This window comes from Cervus canadensis, chromosome 32, assembly GCF_019320065.1.
Source record: "Cervus canadensis isolate Bull #8, Minnesota chromosome 32, ASM1932006v1, whole genome shotgun sequence".
Lineage (NCBI taxonomy): Eukaryota > Metazoa > Chordata > Mammalia > Artiodactyla > Cervidae > Cervus > Cervus canadensis.
Window position 1 is genome coordinate 21,150,456 of NC_057417.1, and position 26,348 is coordinate 21,176,803.

Genomic DNA, 26,348 nt, shown 5'->3' on the forward strand with positions numbered 1-26,348 from the left:
GGGAGACCTGGGTTTGATCCCTGGGTTGGGAAGATCCCCTGGAGAAGGAAAAGGCTCCCCACTCCAGGATTCTGGCCTGGAGAATTCCATGGACTGTATAGTCCATGGGGTCACAAAAAGTTGGACACGACTGAGCAGCTTTCACTTCAGGGGCTTTCTCTAGTTGCAGCGCACAGGCTTCTCATTGCAGTGGCTTCTTTTGTTGCAGAGCACAGGCTCTAGGGCATGCAGGCTTCAGTAGTTGCAACTCCTAGACTCTAGAGCTAGGCTCAGTAGTCATGATGCATGGGCTTAGCTGCTCCATGTCATGTGGGATCTTCCTGCGTCAGTGATCAAACCCGTGTCTCTTGCCTGGGCAGATGGGTTCTTTGGGGGAAGCTCCCACACTCGTATCTTTAAACAGGTAATTTGAAAACAAAATGTTCAGAATTTTAATGGAATTTTTTTCAGAGAGTAGGCTTCCGTGGTGGCTCAGATGGTAAAGAGTCTGCCTGCAATGCAGGAGACCCGGGTTCAATTCCTGGGTCAGGAAGACCTCCTGGAGAAGGGAATGGCCACTCATTCCAGTATTCTTGTCTGGAGAATTCCATAGACAGAGGAGCCTGGTGGGCTACAGTCCATGGGGTCGCAAAGAGTTGGACACAGCTGAGTGACTAACACACATTTCTTTGCTCTGGTTATTAAAGCAGAACTAGGGCAAGAGAGAATATATTTGAGAGAGGTTGAAAAATGATTGGCTTGGGGGCCACATTATCGGACAGACACAAGGTATGGTTTGGGGTTCTATATATTTCATGAAAATTATGCTCCTGTGTCCCTGAAAACAGTTTGTGCAGACATCTTTGACTGTACTTCTCAGCTATTTCTTAGGATAAACTTTAAAAAAATAAAACAAATTTATTTATTTGGCTGTGCTGGGTCTTACTTGCAGCACATGTTTCCTTAGTTGAGGCATGTGTGATTTAGTTCCCTGACCAGGGATCAAACCTGGGCCCTCTGCATCATTGGATGTGCAGAGTCTTAGCCACTGGACCAGCATGAAAGTCCCAAGATAAATTCTTGGAAGTGAAAATTCCTGGGCAAAAGTGTTTGAGACTTTTTTTTTTTAAAGCAAAATAATATTCAAAAATCACCAGATGTCCCTGTACCTGAGTTGTCCTTATTGATGGCCACACCAGAAGACAGCTCCTTGGGTGGGAGGGAGGGACGTTTTGCAAACTGTGCTTCAGGGAGACACGTCCTGGGAGGCAGGTCCTCAGTCTATTCTTTGTTTTCCATAATGTTTTGGCCAACTCTAGAAGCAGGTGGGCAAACAAAGATAACTTTGGGATATTGACCTTGATGGTTTGGGCCAGGGAGCTGGGTAGGGAGGCAGCCCAAGCTGTGTGCACACAGCCTGGAGAGGAAGGTCAGGCAGGACTGTGTGCTCACTGAGCCTCCGCCCTCTTCCTTTGAGTCTGACAGACTTCTGCCTCCTACTTCTCTTTTTCTGTCCTTCTTGGCTTTGGTGGCTTCCTTGAAGTGGCTCAGTGGTGCCTGCAGCCTTACGGTTCCTGCTGTCTCCAGCTATGAATCACAGGATCCTTCTACTAACAGGTATGCCTGGAGCTGGGGGTTCTTGGGGAAGGAGGAGGGGAGTTTTTGAGTTTGTGAGTGGAGAGAAAGGGTCCAGAATACTTAGGAGTGAGACTGGGGAGAGCCAAAGGGGATTGGAGGAAGGTGAAAGGATTCACGAAGTAGAACTAGACCGAAATGGGATGATCACAGAAGCTTGGATAAATGACTCGGTTCATAGAGTATGCCCTGGATTTGGTTGGTCCCTTCTTCACGGATGAGGAAACTGAGGTGTAGAGAGGTGAAAAGACATATTAAAGGGTGCATAGTAGATCTTGGCTTCTCTTCTCAGAGTGATTTTTTCTTGGATTCCGCCTGTTTGTCTCCTCTTTTCCAAGGACCCAGGTGTAAATGTTTGTCAAATGACTGACTGACTGAAATGATTCAAGTTCGTTTCCTTTTTTGTCTGTGTTTTGTGGCGTTTGAGTCAAAGAGGGGAAAGAAATGCTTGTGAGTTGCACAGCGAGGAACTTACCTAATGGAGTCTTTAGGAACTTACTGTTGGGCAAATCAGTGGAGTGGGAACCTAGGGTGGGGCTCAGAGAGGGGTTGAATGTACCTATTGATGGAAATAATCAATAAACAAGAAAAGAGGTTTTTTTGTTCATTTGTTTTTTGAGTCAAACTGAGGACTATAGCCCAGGAGACAGCCTCCTGAGAACTTGGAGGAACTGCTCCAGAGAAGCAGGGTTTTGGACATAGTTTTATGTTTTGTCAGAAGAAAGCACATCAAACAAGTCAGGGAGGCATTCTTTCGAGGTTTCAAGAGACATGAAAGCCAAACAGATCATCAGAAAGTACACAGAAAGTTGGTATGGACTTGGCACCTGGGAAGGAAGTCTTATCATCAAAGCAGGAATAGCATTGGCGCCCCAGGAAAGGAGGCATTTCATCTTTGTTTTTTTATTTTAAAATTTTTATTTAGTTTTGGCTGCGCTGGGTCTTCACTGCTGCATGCAGACTTTCTCTAGCTGTGGCAAGCAGGGGCTACTCTCTAGTTGTGGTGCGAGAGCATCTGATTATGGTGGTATCTCTTGAGGCAGAGCACGGGCTCTAGGGCTTCTGTGGTTGTAGTGCATGGGCTTAGTTGCCCTGCAGCATGTGGGACCTTTCCAGACCAGGGATCAAATCTGTGTCTCCTGGATCAAACCTCCTACTGGAAGATCTCCTGGAGGAGGACATGGCAACCTACTCCAGTATCCTTGCGAGAATCCCATGGACAGAGGAGCCTGGCAGGCTACAGTCCATGGGATCACAAAGAGTCGGACACCACTGAAGTGACTTAGCATGCACAGAAGCCAGAATGACTTCCCATAGCTCAATATATCAAAATTTCTTCTGTTATACCCAATATTGGTGTTCCAAGGCCAGGAGTCAGCAAACTGTACTCTGGGGGCATAATGTGAGGACTCCACCATGTGTTTTTGTACATGGGTCCCAGATGAATATTTGGAGCCATGAGATCCAGAAGAATATTTGTAATTGATCCATGACAAGGAATACTAACTTTAAATCCCAATGAAGCAAAGTGTTAGTTCTCTTGCAAAATTCCATCTGTCTCATCAGCAAAATTGTATTAAAAGAACTTTTACTCAATTATTATATTTTTAATTTCCTTCATGAGAAATGCATTTTTTCTTTTCTTGAAAGTGAAAGTGTAGTTGCTCAGTTGTGTCCACTTCTTTGTGACCCCATGGACTGTAGCCTGCCAGGCTCCTCTGTCCAATGAATTTTCCAAGCAAGAATACTGGAGTGGGTTGCCATTCCCTTCTCCAGGGGATCTTCCTGACCCAGGGATCGAACCTGGGTTTCCCACATTGTGGACAAATTCTTTACTGTCTGAACCACCAGGGAAGCCCCTTCTTTTCTTATATAAATACATACATAGTTAGATTCCACTTGCTTCTTGGTCCACAAAGCCTAAAATATTTACTATTGAACCCTTTATAGAATGCTTCCCAAGTGGTGCTAATGGTAAAGAACTTGCTTGCCAATACAAGAGATGTGAGACACATGGATTTGGTCCATGCTTCAGGAAGATCCCTTGAATAAGGGTATGGCAACCCATTCCAATATTCTTGCCTGGAGAATCCCATGGACAGAGGAGTCTGGTGGGCTATAGTCCATGGGGTTGCAAAGAATTGGACACGACTGAAGGGACTTAGCATGTACCCCTTTATAGGAAGAGTGTGGTGACCTCTGCTCCAGGCTGGGACCTGGGGGGGACCCATCTCCATGTAAGGCTAGGGTGAATCCTGACAGGAATATGCTTGGGGCAAGAGAGCAGGCTGCTTTCTTTCTTTTTAAAATCTTTCTTATTTTTAAATTTAATTTAATTTTTTGGCCAAGTTCTGTGGCATGTGGGATCTTAGTTCTTCAACTGGGGATGGAACCTGTGCCCCCTGAATTGCAAGCTCAGAGTCTTAACCACTGGACCACTAGGAAAGTCCCAGGCTGCTTTCTTAACTGTTTCCATATCACTTCCTGACTTCCACCTCCTTGTTCTCCCTCCAGCCTTGGCCTTATGTCATGGGTTCAACCTGGACACAGAAAAAGCAGTCATCTTCCAAAACAACGCAAGGGGCTTCGGGCAGAGCGTGGTCCAGATTCAGGGATCCCGGTAAGGGTTGCAGGGGCACTCCCTGCCCACACTCTTTCCATTCAAGATTTAACATACCTAGCTAGGACATGGAAGCAACCTAGATGTCCATCAACTGATGAATGGATAAAGAAGATGTGGTAAATGTATACAATGGAATATCACCTGGAGCCTATTATACAGAGTGAAGTAAGTGAGAGGAACAAATATCTTATATGAACACATACATATATGGAATCTAGAGAGACAATTACTGATGAACCTATTTGCAGGGCAGCAAAGGAGATGCAGACGTAAAGAACAGACTTGTGGACACAGCGAGGGAAGGATAGAGTGGGACAATTTAAGAGAGTAATGCTGAAACATATGCATTACCATATGTAAAATAGATAGTGGGAATTCTCTGTGTGACTCAGGGAACTCAACCCGGGGCTCTGTGACAACCTAGAGTGATGGGATGCTAGGAGGTGGCAGGGAGGCTTAAGAGGGAGGGGACATATGTATACCCATGACTGATTCATGTTGATGTATGGCAGAAACCAACAAAATAATATAAAGTAATTACCCTCCAATTAAAAAAAAAGACAACATACCTGAAAAAATTAGAAATTTCCTTGATTTCCTGTTTTTCTTAATTTATCGGAGTAATAAATTCAAAACATACGAAAGAGTGTGATAGAAAACCTCTTCCTCCCTCTCCTCCCCCAGTTGCCTCCCCAGCAGGGTCCCTGGTAAGTGGTTTCTCATGTGTTCTTTCAGAGGTGTTCTACACTGCATAGACCACATTTTTTCTAACACCCATCCTGCACACAATTTGTAGCACATGTTGTACTCGAACCACAGCCTGCTGCCTATTTTTGTAAATACATTTTATTGACAATCGGCCACCCCACCCCCTACTTGCCATTTATTATTGTTACTATTATTGTGATTATTATTTTCTAATACTTGAATTTTTTATTGGAGTATAGCTGATTTACAATGTTGTGCTGGTTTCAGATGTACAGCAAAGTGGTTTGGTTATACATGTACATATATTCATTATTTTTGAGATTCTTTCCCCATATAGGTTATTACAGAAAAAATGAGTAGAGTTCATTGTACTATATACCATAGGTCCTTGTTTTGGTTATCTAATTTATATACAGCAGTGTATGTATGTTAATAGTAAATTCCTAATTTATCTCTCCCACTTACGTTTCCCCTTCGGTAACCATAAGTTTGTTTTTGAAATCAGTGAGTCTGTATCTGTTTTGTAAGTTCATTTTTATACCTTTTTCTTTTTTTTTTTACTGGATTCCACATATGAGTGATATTGTATTTTTTTTTTCTGACTGACTTCACTTAGTAAGACAATCTCTAGTCATTTATTATTTATGGCAGCTCTGGAGCACAGTAGCAGAACAGGGAGGCTGGGACACAGAGTCTATAGCCTGCAAAGCCTAAAATATTTACTTTTACAAAAATAATGCTTATGGAAATAGCACCTTTCTTCGAGAAAAAGTTTGCCAACTTCTGCTCTAAACTGTCTTCTGCAATTTTTTAAAAATCAGCTGAGCTTGCTGATTTTACTGAATAAGTATATAAAGAGCTTCCTTGTTCTTTTCTATGCTGACATCATATTCTATTTTTATTATTATCTATTATTTGGAAATACTGTAATTTACTTTTTTGTTACATTTAAATCTCTTCTGAGCAGATATTGGATTGTTTCCCAACTTTTGCTTTATAAACAATGCTGACATTTTGTACATGAGCAAGTGTATTTTGGAAGTAAATTCTTAAAACTAGGATCGCTGGATCCAAGGGTATATGTGCGTATGTAATTTTAATAGATTTTTCCAGATTACCTTCTATGATGGTGGCAACACTTTGTACTCGAACCAGAAATTTGTGCAAACACTTACTTCCCCACCACTTAGCCAACCCAAAGTGTTAGCAAACTTAACGATCTTTGTAAATCAAATAGGGAAGAAATGGTATCTCAATTTAGTTTTAAATTGCACTTCTCTGATTCATGTCAATGTATGGCAGAAACCACTACAATATTGTAGAGTAATTAGCCTCCAACTAATAAAAATAAGTGGAAAGAAAATAAATTGCATTTCTTCTTTTAAGAGAGATTTATTTCCTTTTCTGTGAGCACTTTTTTTCCACCTTATCTGTGGCCCATCTTCCTCTCTCTCTCTTTTTTTTTTGCCTTCTTGATCTGTGGGAAATCTGACTACTGAGGAAATAGTCTGGGTGTTCATCTCCCTCCCCCAGTTTATCGTTTATTTTTTGACTTTGTTTTTGGTAGTAGATCACATACAGAAATTTATTTTAAATGACTGTTGGGGGGACTTCCCTGGTAGTCCAGTGGTTAGGACTCTGTGCTTCTGTGGCAGGGGGCACGGGTTTGACCCTTGGTTGGCGACTAGGATCTCAAATGCCTTGTGGCATGATAAAAAAAAAAAAAAAAACTAAAAAACTTGTGGAGTTGACTGTATTCATTTAAAAATGACTTCTGGATATATTATGTCCTCCTTAGAAGGACTCTTCTCACTCCAAGATTAAACATTTTCCTATCTTAAAAAATTAAAAAAAAAAAATTTGGCTGTGCCATATTGCAGGCATGATCTTAGTTCCCTGACCAGGAATTGAACCCATGCCTTCTACAGTGGAAGTGCAGAAGTCTTAATCACTGGACCACCAGGGAAGTTCCTTGACCAGGAATTGAACCCATGCCCTCTACAATGGAAGTGCAGAATTTTAACCACTGGACTGCCAGAGAAGTCCCCAGACATTTTCCTGTTTGGGAACTGTACATGGACTAACTCGTTTAATCATGATAATAACTTTGAGGTAGGTACTACTGTTCTCTGTATTTTAGAGATGAGAACATTGAAGAATAATAAGGTAATTAATTCAGTCCTTCAAGGTCACACAGGAATTAAGGGTGGCACTAAATTTTGATTTCAAACAGTAAAACTCCAAGGCCTCTATTCCTTTCCACTCTGCAATATTGCATCCTTGCCTGACAGGAAGAGGGAAATGCTTTCAAGTTAGGAAAGTAGACTGTCTACCTTCACGATTTAGAAATTTTTGAACTTACTGAAGTGACCCTTGGGACCATAAATTCAAATGACTGGATTACGAGAATATTCACAATAAACAAACAATGGTTTAAAAATAAATTCCTCATTTTTTCTTTGCTGAGTCTTCTTCCTGTTGTGGGGAGGAGGGGAATCCCTGCGAGGGTGGCCCCCCCACTTTTCCTCTGAGTGGTCTCCTCCCTAGTTGTCATCGTGGTGACCTGTTTCCCCTCTCCCCCCAGGCTGGTGGTTGGAGCCCCCCAGGAGGTAAAGGCTGCTAATCAAACAGGCGGCCTCTACCAGTGTGACTACAGCTTGGGCAGGTGTGAGGCCATTTCCCTGCAGGGTGAGTCATCGCGCCCCTGGCCGGGACCCAGGGCTAGGATTCCACCCCTGCACACAGCTGGACCTGTCAGGCCTTTGTCCTGGGGTCTGTGGTGGGGTGCTCGGGGGGCAGCTCCTCGGCCTCTGAACTGTATGCAATCACTCTCAGGCACCCCCCTCCTTGTCCCTTTCTATGACCTACGTGCCTCTTTGGATCTGTCAGACCTCCGAATCTCCCAGGTTGAGGTGACCCCAGTCCAGCTCTTGTTGTTTAGTCGCTGAGTCATGTCCAGCTCTTGGAGACCCCATGGACTGTAGCCTGCCAGGCTCCTCTGTCCATGGGATTTCCCATTCAGGCATACTGGAGTGTGTTGCCATTTCGTCCTCCAGGGGATCTTCCTGACCCAGGAATCGAACCCCAGTCTCCTGCACTGGCAGGCAGACTCTTTACCGCTGGGTCGTCAGGGAAGCCCATCTAGCTCTTACAGAGTCCCTTCCATCCCCCAAGGCTGACCATGTGTATATCTGTCCTCTCAGTTCCCCCGGAGGCTGTGAACATGTCCCTGGGCTTGTCTCTTGCTTTTGCTGCCAACCCTTTCCGGCTGCTGGTGAGTTGCCTGGGGTCATGGGAGCGTTCCGAGGGAAGGAGTTGGGGGCCCAAGGCTGCTGGGCCTGGGGTCTTGATGGGTGGAGGTGCTGGGTTGAAAGGACAGGGAACAGAGACAGCGCCTCCCACTGTTTCCCTGCCCCCTAGGCCTGTGGCCCCACAGTGCACCAAATTTGCAAGGAGAACGCCTATGCAAATGGCCTCTGCTTCTTGTTTGGATCCAATCTACGCCAGCAACCCAGGACGATCCCCGAGGCTCTCAGAGGTGGGTACAGAGGAGCAGTGTGAGACTGGAGGGCCCTGGGCAGGACTGGGCTGAGGGGCTCGTAGTCTGGGGGGTTATTTACAGATCTTGGTGCAGAAGGGTGAGGAAACTGGGTTCCAGTGTCTCTCTTCAGTTTTCACTCTTAAACATTCCAGGCTTTTCTTCTTTCTTTTTTAAGAAAATTATTTATTTTTGGTTGGGCTGGGTCTTCATTGCTGGTCGGGGGATTTTTTCTAGCTGCAGTGAGCTAGGGCTAGTCTCTAGATGTGGGGCTCAGGCTTCTCATTCTAGTGGCTTGTCTTGTTTCGGAGTATGGGCTCCAGCGCACGTGGGCTTAGTAGTTGTGGCGTATGGGCTCACTTGCCCTGCGGCATGTGGATACTTCCTGCCCCAGGGATCGAACCCATGTCCCACTGGGAGATCGGATTCTTAACCACTGGACCACCAGGGAAGTCTGCAAATTATTTCTTATTCTTCTATGAGGTAGCTGTGATAACTCTACTTTCCCTGCCTTGAGCAGAACGAACTAATTTTAAGTTTCCCACACCACTTTGTCATATGTTTTTGTTTAGCTAGGCACATGGTTGTCATTTTGTCTGCCTTTCATTCTCATTGCTCAGCAGACAGCTGATTAAAAAAAAAAAATGAGCCCGAGTCTCTTGTACTTAGTTTCTCTTCCTTTTCCCGCAGGGTGCCCTCAGCAAGACAGTGACATTGCCTTTTTGATTGATGGCTCTGGTAGCATCTTCCCAGAAGACTTTGATCGGATGAAGAAATTTGTCTCAACTGTGATGAGTCAATTCCAAAAGTCCAAAACCTTGGTAAGTGCAAATGGGTAGGTTAGGAAACCGCCTGCCTAAGGCGGGTCGTGTCCTACTTCCTGTCCAGATGGTGCCAAATTGCCAGTTGATCAGCATTTTCTTTCATGATTTGCTGTCTTTCTCTGACTGGATGCAGCTTCAGCCTTCTTCCAGCCCTCTGTAAAGCAGGCACAATAATTGATAGGGCTTGGGTGGGACATGAAACCCATTTGTCATCTCTGGCTAAGTTCTAGTCTGAGAAGTGGGAGCTGATGGCCAATCGGGGTCCTCCTGGTGAGGCAGAAGGGCTGGGATGGGGCAGAATTTGGAGGAATTTGGAGCCTGGACTATTTCAGGATTTATGGAGAGCTTTCTGGGAGATAGCTAAGTGGGAGGAGTGGTGCCTTCTCCAGTCTAATACAGGTGCCTGTTCCCAGTTCTCTCTGATGCAGTACTCGAATGACTTCCGGACTCACTTCACCTTCAATGATTTCAAGAGAAACTCTGACCCGAAATTGCTGGTGGGGCCAATAAGACAGCTGCAGGGGTGGACACACACAGCCACGGGGATCCGCAAAGTGGTGTAAGCTCTTCCCTCTTTGCTTAGGATGAAAGGAGGAATTTTTCTCTTTTTTTTTTTGGCTGAGCTTTGCAGGATAAAGGGGTATTGTTCAGAAAGGGCTGGGGTAGAGGGTATTTCCAGTGGATGGGGCGGTTTGAGTTAGGTGTGGAGGAGGGACTGTGCCTGGTATGTTCATGACATACAAATTGTGAGTAAAAGTGAGAGTAAGGGCTTCCCTGGTGGCTCAGCAGTAAAGAATTCGCCTGCAATGCAGGAGACATGGGTTCCATCCCTGGGTCGGGAGATCCCCTGGAGAAGGAAATGGCAACCCACTGCAATGTTCTTGCCTGGGAAATCCCTGGACAGAGGAACCTGGTGGGCTCTGGTCCATGGGGTTGCAAAGAGCTAAACATGACTGAACGACTAAGCAACAACAAGGCAGGGATTAGGGGGAGAGAGGGCAAGGCTGGAGGGAGTGTAGAAAGATCAGTTGAGGCCAGGTTAGCAAGGCAACTGAAAAGCCAATGCATCCATTCAAGTTTTCAGTGGGGAGATGTACCCATATCTTGTTTTGGAAAGTTCCCTCTGATCTGTGTGTGTGTGTGTGTGTGTGTGTGTGTGTGTGTTTAGAGGCAAGGGTAGGGGTTGAGACAAAAGTGCAGGAAGACGAGCTGGAGAGTCATCAGGAGAGGTCTGATGAAGGCATAAATAAGCTGTCAACTTTTTAATTTAGAAGGAATAGTACTCAATTTAAAAAATCAGCCTATGCCAAAGAATATAAAAGCAATGAAGGATTCTTTTCCTTCTACTTTCCTGTTCTTCTGCTGCCCTTCCAGATCTTGGGGCACCTACAGCTCAGCGTTTGTCCCAGGGGAGCATAAGTGCCTTCTAGACAGAGTCCAGTTGCATCTGTAACTGCTGATGTTCCTTTCCTGGTATTAAGCGCATCTCTGTCTGCTTGAATTTGACTTTTCTCTCCTTTACCCTGGATAGAAGAGAACTGTTTCACAGCAGCCGTGGAGCCCGGAATCATGCCCTTAAGATCATGATTGTCATCACAGATGGGGAAAAATATCTCGATCCTTTGGAGTATAGCGATGTCATCCCTGAAGCTGATAGAAAAGGGATCATTCGCTACGTCATTGGGGTAGGAAATGTGGCTCTCCGACTTGATACTTGTGTGGGTTTCTACTCAAACACACCCTCCTTTGAACTTGCAAGCATCAATAAAGTCAAAATGGGGCCAGGGTCATCTCTGCTAGCACAGATGCACCTGTCTAGCGAACTACTGTTGCAATGATGCTGTATAACAAATGATCCCAACATTCAGTGGCTTAAAACGGTAAGTGAGTCTGTGGGTCAGGCTGGGCAGTTTTTCTGGTCCCAGCTGGACTCACTCATGTGTCTGTAATCAGCTGCAGGCTGGTTGGTGGCTCTGCTGATCTTGACTGAGCTCTCTCCATGTCTGAGGGTTGCCATGTTTGTCTCCTGGGGCTGGGGTAGCTTGATGCTTGTGTTCCATGTGTCTCTTCCTCCAGTGGGCTAGCCTGGGCATGTTCTCATGGTAAAAGCGGAGGAACAAAAGAGCAAGTAGAAATGTTGCGAGCATTTTTTCAAGCCTCTGTTTGTATCACATGTAATAATATCTGAGAGCTAAAGCAATACATGTGGCAGAGCCCAGAGACAATGAATGGAGCAGAATACTCTACCAGGAGGAGGAGGGCACAGCAAAGCTTTGGGGAAAGGGCTTGGATACAGGAAGGGGTAACGGGTTGGGCACATCAGTGTCATCAAATTACTACAGTATCTTGTATGGCATAGAAAGATGTATCATCTGGGGTCCCTGGCTTGGCAAGTGGGAAACAAATTCATGTGAAGGAGAAAACTCCCTGTCCTCTAAAGAGAGGTCAGTTCCATGTCAGGAGGCATGGCACAGCAAATGGACCAAAGGCTGAATTTCAGCCGCAATTTCCCCCTTGACAGAATGTAGAGTATACAACCTGCTCCACCGTACCTGGCAGCCCCGTCCCGGGGGCCTTCTGGTACATTCCTTCCTTGGACAGATATTTTCAGATTCTTTTCCTGTAGAATGTTCTTTGCTGGAGGAGAGTGCTACTTCCAGAAATTGTCTGATTCGACCTCTGTTTTTTGCTAACAGGTGGGAGATGCTTTTAGTGGTGAGAACACTCAAAAGGAGCTCCATACTATTGCATCTAAGCCATCTGCTGACCACGTGTTCCGGGTGAATAACTTCGAAGCTCTGAAGACCATTCAGAACCAGCTTCAAGAAAAGATCTTTGCAATTGAGGGTAAGCTAAGGTTTTGTAATCCTGGAGCAGCTCCAAGGCAGCCCCTTACCCCCAAACATGTATTTCCCTCAAGAAACAAGGACCGCCTAGCCCTTGGCATTCTGACCCTCATCATCAACTCTCTTCTTCCTCTTGTTCTCAACAACTCCAGCCTCTCGCTCCATTTCTTTGAAATAGAAAGATCTAATTTTGCAAGTCTTGGCTGCAAAATTAGAGGTAGGGGAGACAAATCCCATATGGTATTTTCCCCAAATTTGGATGTGTTGCCAACATTTGTCTGTTTCGTTCACTGCTGTATCTCCAGTGCTTAGAATAATGCCTGGTACATGAAGCATGTTCAGTAAATGTTTTTTGAAGGAAAGAATTTAAAAATTGGGGGAATGTTCACATACAGTCAATTTATGGTTTCTCTTGAAAATTTGGAAGATTAGACACCTTGAGGACCATATACCCACTGGACAAAAAATAATTGGAACCAAATAGCCACCATCCCTTTAAAAGGGGCATATGCGGCCTTCCCTGGTGGTCTAGTGGCTAAGACTCCATGTTCCCAATCCTGGGAGCCAGGGTTTGATCCCTGGTCAGGGAACTGGATCCTGCACCCATATCTAAGACCCAGTGCAGCCGAATAAATAAAAATAAATATTAAAAAGGGGCCACATGCTGACAACAGTCCATATAGTCAAAGCTGTGGTTTTTCTAGTAGTCGTGTGAGAGTTGGATCATAAAGGAGGCTGAGCAACAAAGAATTGATGCTTTTGAATTGTGGTGCTGGAAAAGACTCTTGAGAGTCCCTTGGACAGCAAGGAGATCAAACCAGTCAATCCTAAAGGGAATCAACTCTGAAAATTCATTGGAAGGACTGATACTGAAGCTGAAACTCTAATACTTTGACCACCTGATGTGAAGAGCTGACTCATTGGAAAGACCCTGATGCTGGGGAAGATTGAGGGCAGGAGAAAGGAGTGATAGAGTATAAGATGGTTGGAGGGCATCACAGACTCAATGGACATGAGTTTGAGCAAACTCCAGGAGATAGTGAAGGACAGGGAAACCTGGTGTGGTGCAATTTATGGGGGTGCAAAGAGTTGGACACAACTTAGTGACTGAACAACAGCAATACGGCTAGATAAGCAACAAAGATATAAATTATAGCCATTATCTTGTAATAACCTATAAAGGAGTATAATCTGCGAAAATACTGAATCACTATGCTCTTCACCTGAAACTGACATTAATATTGTAGATTAACTATAACTTAAGTGAAAAACAAAAGAAAAGCATAACAGAGGAAATGTAAAATAAGGGGAGTGGGTTGTATGGCCCTCATCTGAGGCTCCTTTTGTCTGGTTGCGATAGCATTTGAGTTTCCAGCCCCTGTTCTTGGTTCTTCTGCTTTCTTTAATGTAGAGTGCTCTTTTCTTCACAGGTACGCAGACAGGAAGTACCAGTTCCTTTGAATATGAGATGTCTCAGGAAGGTTTCAGTGCTGCCTTCACCTCCGTAAGTGGCCTTTTGTTTAATTGGAGTTGAGGGGTGAGACAAAGTGGGAGAAGAGGTGCAAAGGTTTGGGGGCTGTTCTCTGTGCTGGGTACCTGTTGGGAGGTACATCTTTTTTTCTTTTTTTAATATTGAAGTATGGTTAATTTACAGTGTTGTATTAATTTCTGGTGTACAGCAAAGTGATTCAGTTCTCTCTCTCTCTCTCTATATATATATATTTATATTCTTTTTCATATTCTTTTCCATTATAGGCTACAATAAGATATTGAATACAGTTCCCTGTGCTATACAGTAGGACCTTGTTTATCTGTTTTATATGTAGTGTGTATCTATAAATCCCAGTTTCCTAATTTATCCCTTCTCCCACTTTCCTCTTTGGTAATCATAAATTTGTTTTCTATGTCTGTGAGTCTGTTTCTGCTCTGGAAACAAGTTCAGTAGCATCATTTAAAAGCTAATTTATTTATGTTTGATTGTGCTGGGTCTTCATTGCTGCACATTGCTTTCTCTAGCTGTGGCAAGTGGGGGCTACTCTAAGAGCAGGGGCTACTCTCTAGTTACGGTGCACAGGCTTCTCATTGCAGTGGCTTCTCTTGTTGCAGAGCATGGGCTCTACGTGCATGGGCTTCAGTACTTGAGGTGCATGGGCTTAGTTGCTCTACAGTATGTGGGACTTTCCCAGACCAGGGATTGAACTTGTGTCCCCTACATTGGCAGGAGGATTCTTAACCACTGAACCACCAGGGAAGTCCCAGACACCTTTTCAAGTTAGTATTTTCATTTCTTTTGGATATTTACCCAGAAGTATGATTGCTGGGATCATACTAGTTTTAATTTAAAAATTTTGAGGAACCTCCTTATTCTTTTCCATAGTGGCTATACCAATTACTTTTCCACCAACTGTGTATAAGGTTTCCTTTTTGTTCACATCCTCAGCAACACTTATTTCTTCTGTTTGTGATGACAGCCCCTCCAACAGGTGTGAAGTGATAGCTCATTGTGATTTTGGTTTGCATTTCCTTGATGATTAGTGATGTTGAGCTTTTTTTTTCATGTATGTCTTGGCCATCTGTATGTCTTCTTTGGAAAAATGTCTTTTCAGATCTTTTGCCCATTTAAAATTCAGGTTTTAAAACAAACTTTTGAGTGGTATGAGTTCTTTATATATTTTGGGTACTAACCCAAATATGGATATATGATATATTATTTGAAAATATTTTCTCCTGCTCTATAAGTTACCTTTTAATTTTGTTGTTGGTTTCCTTTGCTATGAAGAAGTTTTTTAGTTAATGTAGTCTTACTGCTTATATTTTTGGTGTTAAATTCAAACAATCATCGCCAAGACTGATGTCAAGGAGATTACTACCTATGTTTTCTTCTTGGAGTTTTATGGTTTCTGACCTTATGTTCAAGTCTTTTGTCCATTTTGAATTGATCTTTGTGAATAGTGTAAAACAGTGGTCCAGTTTCATTCTTTTGCATGTGGCTGTCTAATTTTCCCAAAACCATCTATTGAAGAGACTATCCTTTGCCCAATGTATATTATTCTGTCCTTTGTTGTAAATTCACTAAGTCGTGTCCAACTGTTTTATGACCCCATGGACTTTAGCCTACCAGGCTTCTCTGTCCATGGGGTTTCCCAGATAAGAATACTGGAGTGGATTACCATTTCTTTCTCTAGAGGATCTTCCCAACTCAGGGATTGAACCCATGTCTCCTGCCTTGTAGGCAGACTCTTTACCATTGAGCTATCCAGGGAAGCCCACAATACATAAGAAGAACATATGTATGGGTTTATATACATTCATATATAAACGGTTCTCTATTCTGTTCCATTGACTTATGCATCTATTTTTATGACAATATCATCCTGTTTTGATTACTATAGCTTTGCAATATAGTTTGAATCCAGGAAGTGTGATGCCTCTAACTTGTTCTTTTTCTCAAAATGCTTTGGTTATTTGGTATCGTTTGTGATCCCATACAAATTTTAGGATTGTTTGTTCTATTTCTGTGAAAAATACCATTGGGATTTTGATGGCACTGAAGCTCTAGATTTCTTAATCTTATTCTACCTTCTTTCCCAGGATGGTCCCTTGCTGGGTGCTGTGGGGAGCTTTGATTGGGCTGGTGGAGCCTTTCTGCATACGTCAAAGGATAAAATCACTTTCATCAATACAACCAGGGTAGATTCAGATATGAATGATGCTTACTTGGGTAAGTAGAGAGGGCAGAGTTACTCTAAGAAGGGGTCAGGATGTGGCATAATTCAACCAGTGTAGATGTCCTTGGATCTTTCACAGGCTCTTGGGATAGATTTAAAGACAGAAATATCAAAACCTCATTTTAATTATGCTAATGAGGAGGAATGGGCTTCCCTGGTGACTCAGAGGTAAAGAATCTGTCTGCCAATGCAGGAGACTCAGATTCAATCCCTGGGTTGGGAAGATCCCCTGGAGAAGGAAATGGCAACCCACTCCAGTATTCTTGCTTGGAGAATCCAATGGACAGAGGAGCCTGGTGGGCTACAGTTCATGGAGTCAAAAACAGTTGGATATGACTTAGTGACTAAACAATAACACCACTACCAACAACAACAAATGAAGAGGAATAGAGTGCCGGGTTCAATTACCCCAATCTCACAACCGCGGGGCAGCCCCATTGCCCCTACTCATGGGACAGTCCTGTTGGTGGAGGCAGAGTCTCTGAGGGAAAGCACTTTCTCCTCTTAATTCATCATCTTCAGGTTATGCTGCCGAAGTCACCTTGCGGAACCGGGTGCAAAGCCTGTTTCTGGGAGCGCCTCGATATCAGCACGTTGGCCTGGTGGTGATATTTAGACAGAATGCAGGTGTTTGGGAGAAAAACGCTGAAATCAAAGGAAGCCAGGTGAGTGCCGAGTATGTAGGGCATGGATGTACCAACAGAAGTACCCTGGGAACTGAGGGCTTCCAGGATGGGCATCACCAGGTGCCAATGGAGCAGAGTTTTTTTTTTATTAAACTTTTTATTTTGTATTGGAGTATAGCTGATTATCAGTGTTGCGGTAGTTTCAGGTGGACCGCAAAGGGACTCAGTCATATATATAAGGTGTGGCAGAGTTTTGTAAAGCAGATTTCAGAGGGCTTTAAGCTAGAGAGCAGTGGGACCAACTCTGGGACAAACTTGCATTTGAAAATATTGTGTCCTCACTTTTCTGATAATAGTAAATACCAACACTTGACCTGTCCAGAGCTCTCTACAAGTCTATTTGTACACAAAACTGGCATTTGACCAGTCCATAACCAGGATGGCTATGACGGTAAAGAATCTGCCTGCAATGGGGGAGACCTGAGTTTGATCCTTGGGATCACAAAGAGTGGGACATGACTGAGTGATTAGCACTTTCACTGTTTTAACAAGGAAACTGTATTAGTTATTAAAATATTGAAATAATTCTACATCTGTCAATAAATAACTGCTTCGTTGAGACATCCTCCCCCACCCCGACCCCCACCATGCACTCTGGTCCCCTCACCCAGTACTGTTTGAACTTCACCATAATCTAGCAACTATGATGTCAGACACAACCTGACTCAGAAGACTTCTAGGACCGACTTCAGCTAAGCCTGTGGTTGCTGCCTGAGCAGTCCTAGGAGGTCAATATTTTGAATATCACCCCTGCAAAAACTGTTTTTAAGAAAGTGTTAGCAACTTGAATTCATCAATCTATAAAAAGAATAATACATCATGACCCAGTGTGGTTTATCCCAGAAACATAGGGCTTGTTCAACAATGTTGCAGAAATGGGCCAACTGATTCTGAAGTTCATATGAAAATGCAACAGACCCGCAGTAGCCAAAACAATCTTGAAAAAGAAGAATTAAGTTGGAGGAGTCACAGTTTCCAATTTGGAGCTTACTTTAAAGTTACAGTAATCAAGACAGGATGGTACAGCTAAGGACAAACTTATAATCAATGGAATAGAACTGAAAGTCCAGAAATAAGCCCATATAACTATGGCCAGTTGATTTTCAACAAAGGTATCAAGTTCATTCACTAAGGAAAAAAAGATTTTCAACAAAGATGTTGGGTTAACTGGATATCCACATGCAAATGGATAAATTTGGATCCTTACCTCACAATATACAAAAATTAATTTAAAATGGATCAAAAACCTAAATGTAAAAATAAAAGCTATAAACCTCTTAGAGAGATTCTTAGGTGAATTTCTGTAACCTTAGACTTGGCAATGAGTTTTTGAACATTCCACCATAAACACAAGCAAATATAAAATAGGTAAGTTGGACTTCATTAAATTTAAAACCATTGAGCATCAAATTACACTGTAAAGAAAATGAAAAGAATGGGAGAAACTATTTACAAGTCATATATCTGATAAAGATCTGGTATTTAGAATATATAAAGAACTTTTACAATTCAACAATAAAAAGACAACTTCATTTAAAAATGGACTAAGAATTCAGATAGATATTTCTTCAGATAAGATATACAAATGGCCAATAAGAACATGAAAAGATGTTTGACATTACTAGTCATTAGGGAAATGTAAGTCAAAACCGCAATAGAGATAGCACTAGAAAGGCTATTTCAGAGAAAAAAAAAATGAAAAATAACATATGTTGGTGAGAATGTCGAGAAATTGGAACCTTCATACTTTGCTGCTGGGAATGTAAAATAATACAGCTCTTATGGAACACAGTTTGGCAGTTTAAGTTAACTATAGATTTACTATTGTTGTTGTTGTTTAGTTGTTTAGTTGCTCAGTCATACCTGACTCTTTTGTGACCCCCCATAGACTGTAGCCTGCCAGGTTCCTCTGTCCATGGTATTCTCCAGGCAAGAATACTGGAGTGGGTTGCCATTTACTTCTCCAGGGGATCTTCCTGACCCAGGGATTGAACCTGTGTCTCCTGAATCTCCTGCACTGGCAGGTGGGTTCTTTACTATTAGTACCACCTGAGAAGCCCAGACCATGAAATACTTAAGTATAAATCTAATAAAATGTGTACAGTATCTTTATACCGAAATGTACAAAACATTAATGAGAGAAATCAAAAGCCTAAATAAATGGAAAGATATACTGTGTTGATGGATTGGAAGACTCAATATTGCTAAGATGTTATTTCTCAAGTTGATCTATAGATGCAACACAATGCCAATCAAAATTCTAATTTATTTGTAGAATTAATGAGCTGGTTCTAAGATTTATATGAAAAAATCAAAGAAAGTAAATATTCAAAACAGGTTTGAAAAAGATCTTAGGTGAACACTATTAGGTATTTAGTGGAAGATTCATAGACTACCTGAATTTTCGGACTTCCTATGAAAGTTGCAGTAAGCAGAACAGTGTGGCAGGAATATCAGAGAAACAGAACAGGCCTCAAGTAAACTGACACATATATAGTCAATTGCTTGTCAATAAAGACACAAAGACAATTCAATGGAGAGTTCAATGGTGCTGAAACAATTGAACACCCATAGTAAGAAAACAAAACAAAACATTCTACACGTATCTTGTCAACTGATCCATGTTAAGATTAATTCAAAATAGATTATAGAGCTAAATGTAAAATGTAAAACTGTTATACTTGTGAAAGAAAACATTAGGAGAAAATTTTTGTGACCTTGCATTAGTCGAAGAATTCTTAGATATAACACTGAAAACATGGCCCATAAAGAAAAAAAAAAAGATAACTAAGAAAAGTTTTGCTCTGTTTATTAAGAGAATGAACAGATAAGCTACAGATTGGAAGAAAATATTTGCAAATTTCCCTTCCTTTTTAAAAATGACATATTTGAAATAAAATAAAATTACATATCTGACAAAAGACTTATATCCAGAATACATAAAGGATTCTCAAAACTCAACAACAAGAAGTTAAATAATTCAATTCAAAAATAAGCAGAATATTTGAACAGACACTTAACCAAAGAAGATATGTGAATGGCAAATAAGCACATGAAAGAATGTCCCATATCATTAATTCATCACAGAAATGCAAATTAAAACCATAGTGAGGTACAATTGCACACCTATTAGTATGATTAACACAAAAAGCTTGCAATATCAAGTTCTGGCAAGGATGTGTGGCAATTAAAACACCCATACATTGCTGTCAGAATGGAAAAATGGCATTGGAAAAATGACTACTTTGGAAAAGTTCATCAGTATCTTATAAAGTTCAATATGTAGTTGCCATAACACTCTTAGGTATTTATCCAAGAGAAATAAAAATAGACATTCACATGAAAACCTACGTATGAATGTTTCTAGTGGCTTTATTCATAAATGCCCCAAATTGGAATCAACCTGAATATCCCTCAACTGGGTAATGGATAAACAAACTGTGGTACGTCTGTACAATGGAATACTGGTCAGAAATAAATCAGAACAAATTAATGATACATGCAACAACATGGATGAATCCCAAATGCTTACTCTAGTTGAAAGAAGCCAGATCTGAAAAGCTACCTACTGTATAATTCCCTTTATATAACATTCTGGAAAGGGCAAAACTATAGGGACAGAAAACAGATTAGTGGTTACCAGGGGCTGATGACTGAGGAAAGAGGTTGATTACAGCAAAAGGGAATATTTTGGGGGTGAGGAAACTGTCCTGAATCTTGACCATCATGGTAATTACATGACTTTATGTATTTGTCAAAACTCATAAAACTGTAGTAAAAAGGTTGGATTTTATTATGTGGAAATTATACCCAATAAACTTGACCTAAAAGAAAAAAAAATCCTATTGAATTTATGATGAAGCTTAAATGCCTTTATTGAACTATGGGGGAGGAGGCGGGGGCTGGGTGGGGTGGGGGAGGTGGGGCTTCCCCGATGGCTCAGCAGGAAAGAAGCCTCTTGCAGTGCAAGAAACACAGGAGACATGGGTTTGATCCCTGAGTGGCAAGATCCCCTGGAGTAGGGCATGGCAACCCACTCCAGGATTCTTGCCTTGAGAAATCCAGGCAAGAATTTATTAAGATCTCCTGGGGAGTCCAGGCAAGAGTCTCCTCTGCATGGAGAGAGGAGCGTGGCAAGCTGCAATCCATAGGGTCGCAAAGAGTCAGGCACAGGTGAAGCAACTTAGCATGCATATGCTCAGACTTATCAGGAGGCTTCCCTCAGAGGTGTGTGGGGCAGAAATCAGACAGTGGTAAGTCACTGTCTTGGTGCCATCTGCAGTTTTCCTTCCTAGAACTTGCCCCACAAATGAGAAATTTCCATATACATCTCCCTTTTATCTGGTACTGTTCTCCCTTCCAACCTCCTGAACCGAAAGCCTTGAAGGCACCGTCTCCACCACCCAGCCTCACACTCAGCAAAGAGCAACCCTTTGTTTGTTGAATGAATGAATGAATGACTTAACGGGTGATTTCTGTGGATGAAGTCTACCCATTTACAGAGAACATATCTTGATATTTTTTTAACATATTTTAAAACTGTTTTAAAAGGTAAACATTATTTCTCAATATCATGCAAAAAAAATTCCTGTAGCAATAGTTATTTTTCATCCAAGCCAGTTGATTCCTTATTAGCCAGACTGCCAACTTTGATTTACCCCTAAAGACTTCCAACATATTGAAAGGATATCCTGTATGGCCTTCTAGGCTTTTCTCTCCGTATTTTTTTTTAATTAAAAAAATATTTATTTTATTTTTGGCTGCTCCGGGGCTTAGTTGCAGTGCGTGGGATATTTCATAGGAGCCAACTTGAGGACTCTTTGTCGCAGATGCAGGCTTCTCTCTAGTGGTGGTGTGCAGCCTCAGTAGTTATGGTACTCGGGCTTAGTTGTCCCACAACATGTGGGACCTTGGTTCCCCAACCGGGGATAGAACCTGCTTTCTCTGCATTGGAAGGTGGATTCTTAACCACTGGACTACCAGGGAAGCCCCTGTCTGTATTTTCAAATCCAACTTCTTTGCTACCTTAATCATCTCCCTGGAACATGGTTCAGGGTGAATCCTCACCACCGCCCATCAACTCTATAACAGGCTCTTCAGCTGGCAGTACATTCAAACAAGGATTGATCATGAAACAGGGAGAGGATCTCATCTACTCCAAAGGGCTTGCCTCAGCAGGCGTGATTTTACGTCCCAGGGAGAAAACCCCCATGCCCTGTTTTAGGTGGGAAGAGGTATGTGATCTTGGCCTTATCTCTTTCAGATCGGCTCCTACTTTGGGGCCTCCCTCCGCTCCGTGGATGTCAACAGAGATGGCAGCTCTGACCTGATCCTCATCGGGGCCCCCCATTTCTATGAGCAGATGCGAGGGGGCCAGGTGTCCGTGTGCCCCTTTCCCCGGGGGGTGAGTAGTGATGAGACCCCGGGCTGGGTGTGGGATGGAGGGGTCGCCTGGGGTGGGACCTGACACTATTTTTTGTTCTGCAGAGAGCTAAGTGGCAGTGTGATGCTGTCCTGCGAGGGGAGCCGGGCCACCCCTGGAGCCGCTTTGGGGCAGCCCTGACAGCAATGGGGGATGTGAATGGGGACAGGCTGATGGATGTGGCCATTGGGGCCCCGGGAGAGCAGGAGAACCAGGGTGCTGTCTACCTGTTCCACGGAACCTCAGAACTGGGCATCAACCCCTCCCACAGCCAGGTGAGGCCGGGTCATCTATTCCTTTCTAAATTGACATTCCCGCAGCTGCCAGGCTAGTTCTCCCAGAAGCCCTTTTCAGAACCTTCAAAAACAATACAGAAAAGATTCATTCTGACAACTAGAGGAGGTGCACAGGGCCAGCATCACTGCTGCCCCTTTACAGGAGGGAAGATGAAGGCTCAGAGGTAATGAATGGTGAGCCAGAAGTGTTAGGATGTAGACGTTCCTCTCCTCTGAATCTCAGTCTTCGTAGGATGACCAGTAGACCTGGTTTGCCCCACATCTGTCCTGGTTTGGGGCTTCCTTGTTGGCTCAAATGGTAAAGAATCTGCAATGCAGGAGACCGGGGTTCAAGCCCCGGCTTGGGAAGATCCCCTGGAGGAGGAAATGGCAACCCACTCCAGTATTCTTGCTTGGAGAATTCCATGGACAGAGGAGGCTGGTGGGCTACAGTCCGTGGGGTTGCACAGAGTCAGACACGACTGAGCAACTAACAGTAACTAACTAACCTCTTGATTTTAGCAGTGAGAGGCTCACAACACAGGAAGCCCTGTGGTTGGTCATTCTACCAGGACTGCATTCTTCACAGGTGTGTGACCTGTGTAGTCACTCAGGGCTCCTCTCTCAAACGGGTGCTGTGCTTAGATTAATGCTCTGCTCCGGCCATCTTGAAATTCTTAACAACTTTTGAATAAGGAGTCCTACATGGTTTTCCCCCCATGGGGTCCTGCAAACTGTGCAGCTGATCCTGATGGCTGGTCACTTGAAATGTTGATTGCCACAACTTGTTTCCTTCTGAAGAAGTGCCCTCTTTCCTGCCAGATGAAGCCCACCATCTAGAGGGACCCCCACAGTCTGGCTTTCTCCCTTACAGCCCACTGAGGCCATCCAGTCTTCTGGTCTCTGACTTTTTTCCAGCATTTTTCCCCCCAAATTTTTCTTATGTCCTTTCTCTGTTTCTTCATCACTCCTGCCAAATCCCTCACAAGGTTCAACCCCACTAACATCACCTGAAGTTCTTAAAAACTGGGTGCCTGGGCCCTGCCAGTAAGGGTTCTGATTTAATTGGTCTGAGGTCAGGGCTCCAGGGGCTTCCCTGGTGGCACCAGCAGTAAAGAACCCATCTGCCAATGCAGGAGACAAGGGTTTGATCCCTGGATCGGGAAGATCTCTTGCAGAAGGGCATGGCAACCCACTCCAGTATTCTTGCTTGGAGTATCCCATGGACAGAAGAGCCTGGTGGGCTACAGTCCATGGGGTGGCAAAAAGTCAGACACGACTGAAGCACATGTGGACAGAGCCCCAGGCATCAGTAAAAATTTTCCATTTTATTAAGAAAAATTTTAATGTACAGTGAACATCCATGTATTTATAAGCTAAAATCTATGAATATTTTACTTGATTTACTTTTTCACATCTCCATCCTTATATTCATCCTTTTCTGCCTGTTCATCAGTTCATCACATTTTAAAATGCATTTCAAAGTAATTTGCAACACCAGTCCGACTTCACCCCTAAATACCTCACCATGTATATCTTTAACTAGAATTTAATATTTGCTTACCGTTAATTTTAAGATAAAATGTATAGACAGAAAATGCACAGATCTTTGGCCAGTCAATGAATTTTGAAAAACATAACCCCAAATCCTGGGAATTCTCTGGTGGTCCAGCGGTTATGACTCAGTGCTTTCATTGCCATGGCCTGGGTTCAATCCCTGATCGGGAAACTAAGACCCTGAAAGCTGTGTGGTATGACCAGACAACCAAAAACCAAACAAACAACCCCCAATAATTCTACAAAGATACATACCTGTAAAATTCCATGGACAGAGGAGCCTGGCAGGCTACGGTCCATGGGGTTGCAGGGTCGGACCCAACTGAGCAATTTCACTTACTGTACCGAACATCATTATCACTTTAGAAAGTTCTCACCTGTCCCCTCCCAGTCAATTTCTGACCCCACTCCATCCTAGAGGAAGCTACTGTTCCAATTATTTTCCACCATAGATCAGTTTTGCCCATTCTAGTGTGTGGACTATTATGCTATGTCAGCCCTAGTATTTTTCACACACTCCTTTTAAGAAAATAATTTTACTTATTTATTTATGGCTGCACTGAATCTCCATTGCTTCTCCGGTTTCTCTCTAGTTGTGAATCCACAATTTTGTGAATGTTATAGTTAAGCTTTTATCTCATTGGCATCTGTTGCTTCTTTGTGTAAATGGGATTTGAAGGCTCTGGTTTTACTTTATTTTTATTACAACACTTTACATGCTTGTATAAGTTAAAATATCTAAAGTAAACAGCAAAAGCCCTAGCTCCTTCTGCCCTTTTATCTTCACCAGAACTTGCCCTGGAAAGGAAAACAAGGGTAAGGGGAGGGTCCACACATTCACCCACCCTCACCCACACCCCCGTGCACCCATTCCCACCCATACTCACACCCACTCACACCCACCCACACCCCCCCAGACACCCACATCCACTCACACCCATACACACACTCCCATTCCACTCACATTCTCCTCTCCCACACCACAGACTTTGGAATTAAAAATAAATACAAAAAGGATCATGCAAGTTTGTTGTTCTACTGTTTGTAATTTTTAGTTGTTCTTTTTCTATGACTGGAACTGGGGATGGTCAGTATTTCAACAAGCAAAGGTCTTGTGGATCTCCCAACTACCATGTTATATAATTTCAAAACAAAACTTCCTCCCAATAGGATAAAATAATTTTTTCTCAGAAAAATTTGCAGTATAATGTATGTTCAGTAAACACACAAATCTTAAGTGTTGAATTTTCACATCTGTGAACCCGAGTAAGCACCACCCAGATGAAGATATAGCACATTTCCAGCGTCCTGCACTTCCTCATTCTTCTTTCCAGTTGACAAATTCACTTAAAAAATGGCAGCAAAATATACACGACCTAAAACTCACCACCTTAACCATTTTTAAGAGTATACACTTCAGCAGCATTAAGTACATGACAAAGTCACTTTTAAAATTTTTTAATGTATTTGGCTGTTATCCTTTCAGTTAGACTTTATTTTTTTGGGGGGCTCCAAAATCACTGCAGATGGTGGTTGCTGCCATGAAATTAAAAGATGCTTGCTCCTTGGAAGAAAAGCTATGACCAACCTAGACAGCATATTAAAAAGCAGAGACATTACTTTGCCAACAAAGCTCTGTATAGTCTTATGATCTTTCCAGTAGTCATGCATGGATGTGAGAGTTGGACTATAAAGAAGGCTGAGCACCGAAGAATTGATGCTTTTGAACTGTGGTGTTGGAGAAGACTCTTGAGAGTCTCTTGGACAGCAAGGAGATCCAACCAGTCCATCTTATAGGAGATCAGTCCTGGGTGTTCATTGGAAGGACTGATGCTGAAGCTGAAACTCCAATACTTTGGCCACCTGATGTGAAGAACTGACTCACTGGAAAAGACCATGATGCTAGAAAAGACTGAAGGCAGGAGGAGAAGGGGACGACAGAGAATGAGATGGTTGGATGGCATTACTAACTCTATGCACATGAGTTTGAATAAGCTCCAGGAGTTGGTGACGGACGGGAAAGCCTGTCGTGCTGTAGTCCATGGGGTTGCAAAGAGTCAGACACGACTGAGTGACTGAACTGAACTGATCCTTTCAGTGTTAATCTTCCACATAGATTGAAGAGTCAAAATTGTTCCTAACAGCTTATTATGAAAAGTAACAATTTTCATACCCTCACTGTGATTTCCTCTTTGTTTTTCATCCTCTTGAGGAAACCACTTTCAGCTCTTTCAATAATTCTCCATACTTCCCAAGGACACAATTATATTGCTGCTGCTTGATTTTTGTGTTTGTGTTGACTTCCTACTATGGAAGGTGAGGACTGAGCTCTCTTTGAGGCCTCTCTTTTCAGGTATTCACATGCTTTCCATCCCACCCCCCCACATTAAATTTATTTGATAATTTTGGTAAGGTCAATACAGAGTGTTTGCATTTTCTTGACCACGTAAGAGAGATCCAACTGAGTCAAGAGATTCAGCTTAGTCAAATAGTATACTGTCTCTTCTTTCCTGTGAAGCTTCTTGTT

At 42.9% G+C, this 26,348-nt stretch overlaps 1 protein-coding gene across 1 annotated transcript in view; it reads left to right on the forward strand.

Annotated features, from left to right (window-relative positions):
* Positions 1-1,459: 1,459 nt before the first annotated feature.
* Positions 1,460-26,348, forward strand: part of ITGAM (integrin subunit alpha M) — a 35,670-nt gene continuing 10,781 nt past the window's right edge. The window contains exons 1-14 of the mRNA XM_043456270.1: positions 1,460-1,596; positions 4,129-4,234; positions 7,530-7,633; positions 8,149-8,219; positions 8,366-8,483; positions 9,174-9,304; positions 9,721-9,866; positions 10,839-10,992; positions 12,004-12,154; positions 13,584-13,657; positions 15,745-15,874; positions 16,404-16,546; positions 21,831-21,971; positions 22,055-22,264. Of these exons, the coding sequence (XP_043312205.1) occupies positions 1,569-1,596; positions 4,129-4,234; positions 7,530-7,633; positions 8,149-8,219; positions 8,366-8,483; positions 9,174-9,304; positions 9,721-9,866; positions 10,839-10,992; positions 12,004-12,154; positions 13,584-13,657; positions 15,745-15,874; positions 16,404-16,546; positions 21,831-21,971; positions 22,055-22,264 (1,707 nt within the window). The 5' untranslated portion in view covers positions 1,460-1,568. The remainder of the gene's footprint in view (positions 1,597-4,128; positions 4,235-7,529; positions 7,634-8,148; positions 8,220-8,365; positions 8,484-9,173; positions 9,305-9,720; positions 9,867-10,838; positions 10,993-12,003; positions 12,155-13,583; positions 13,658-15,744; positions 15,875-16,403; positions 16,547-21,830; positions 21,972-22,054; positions 22,265-26,348) is intronic.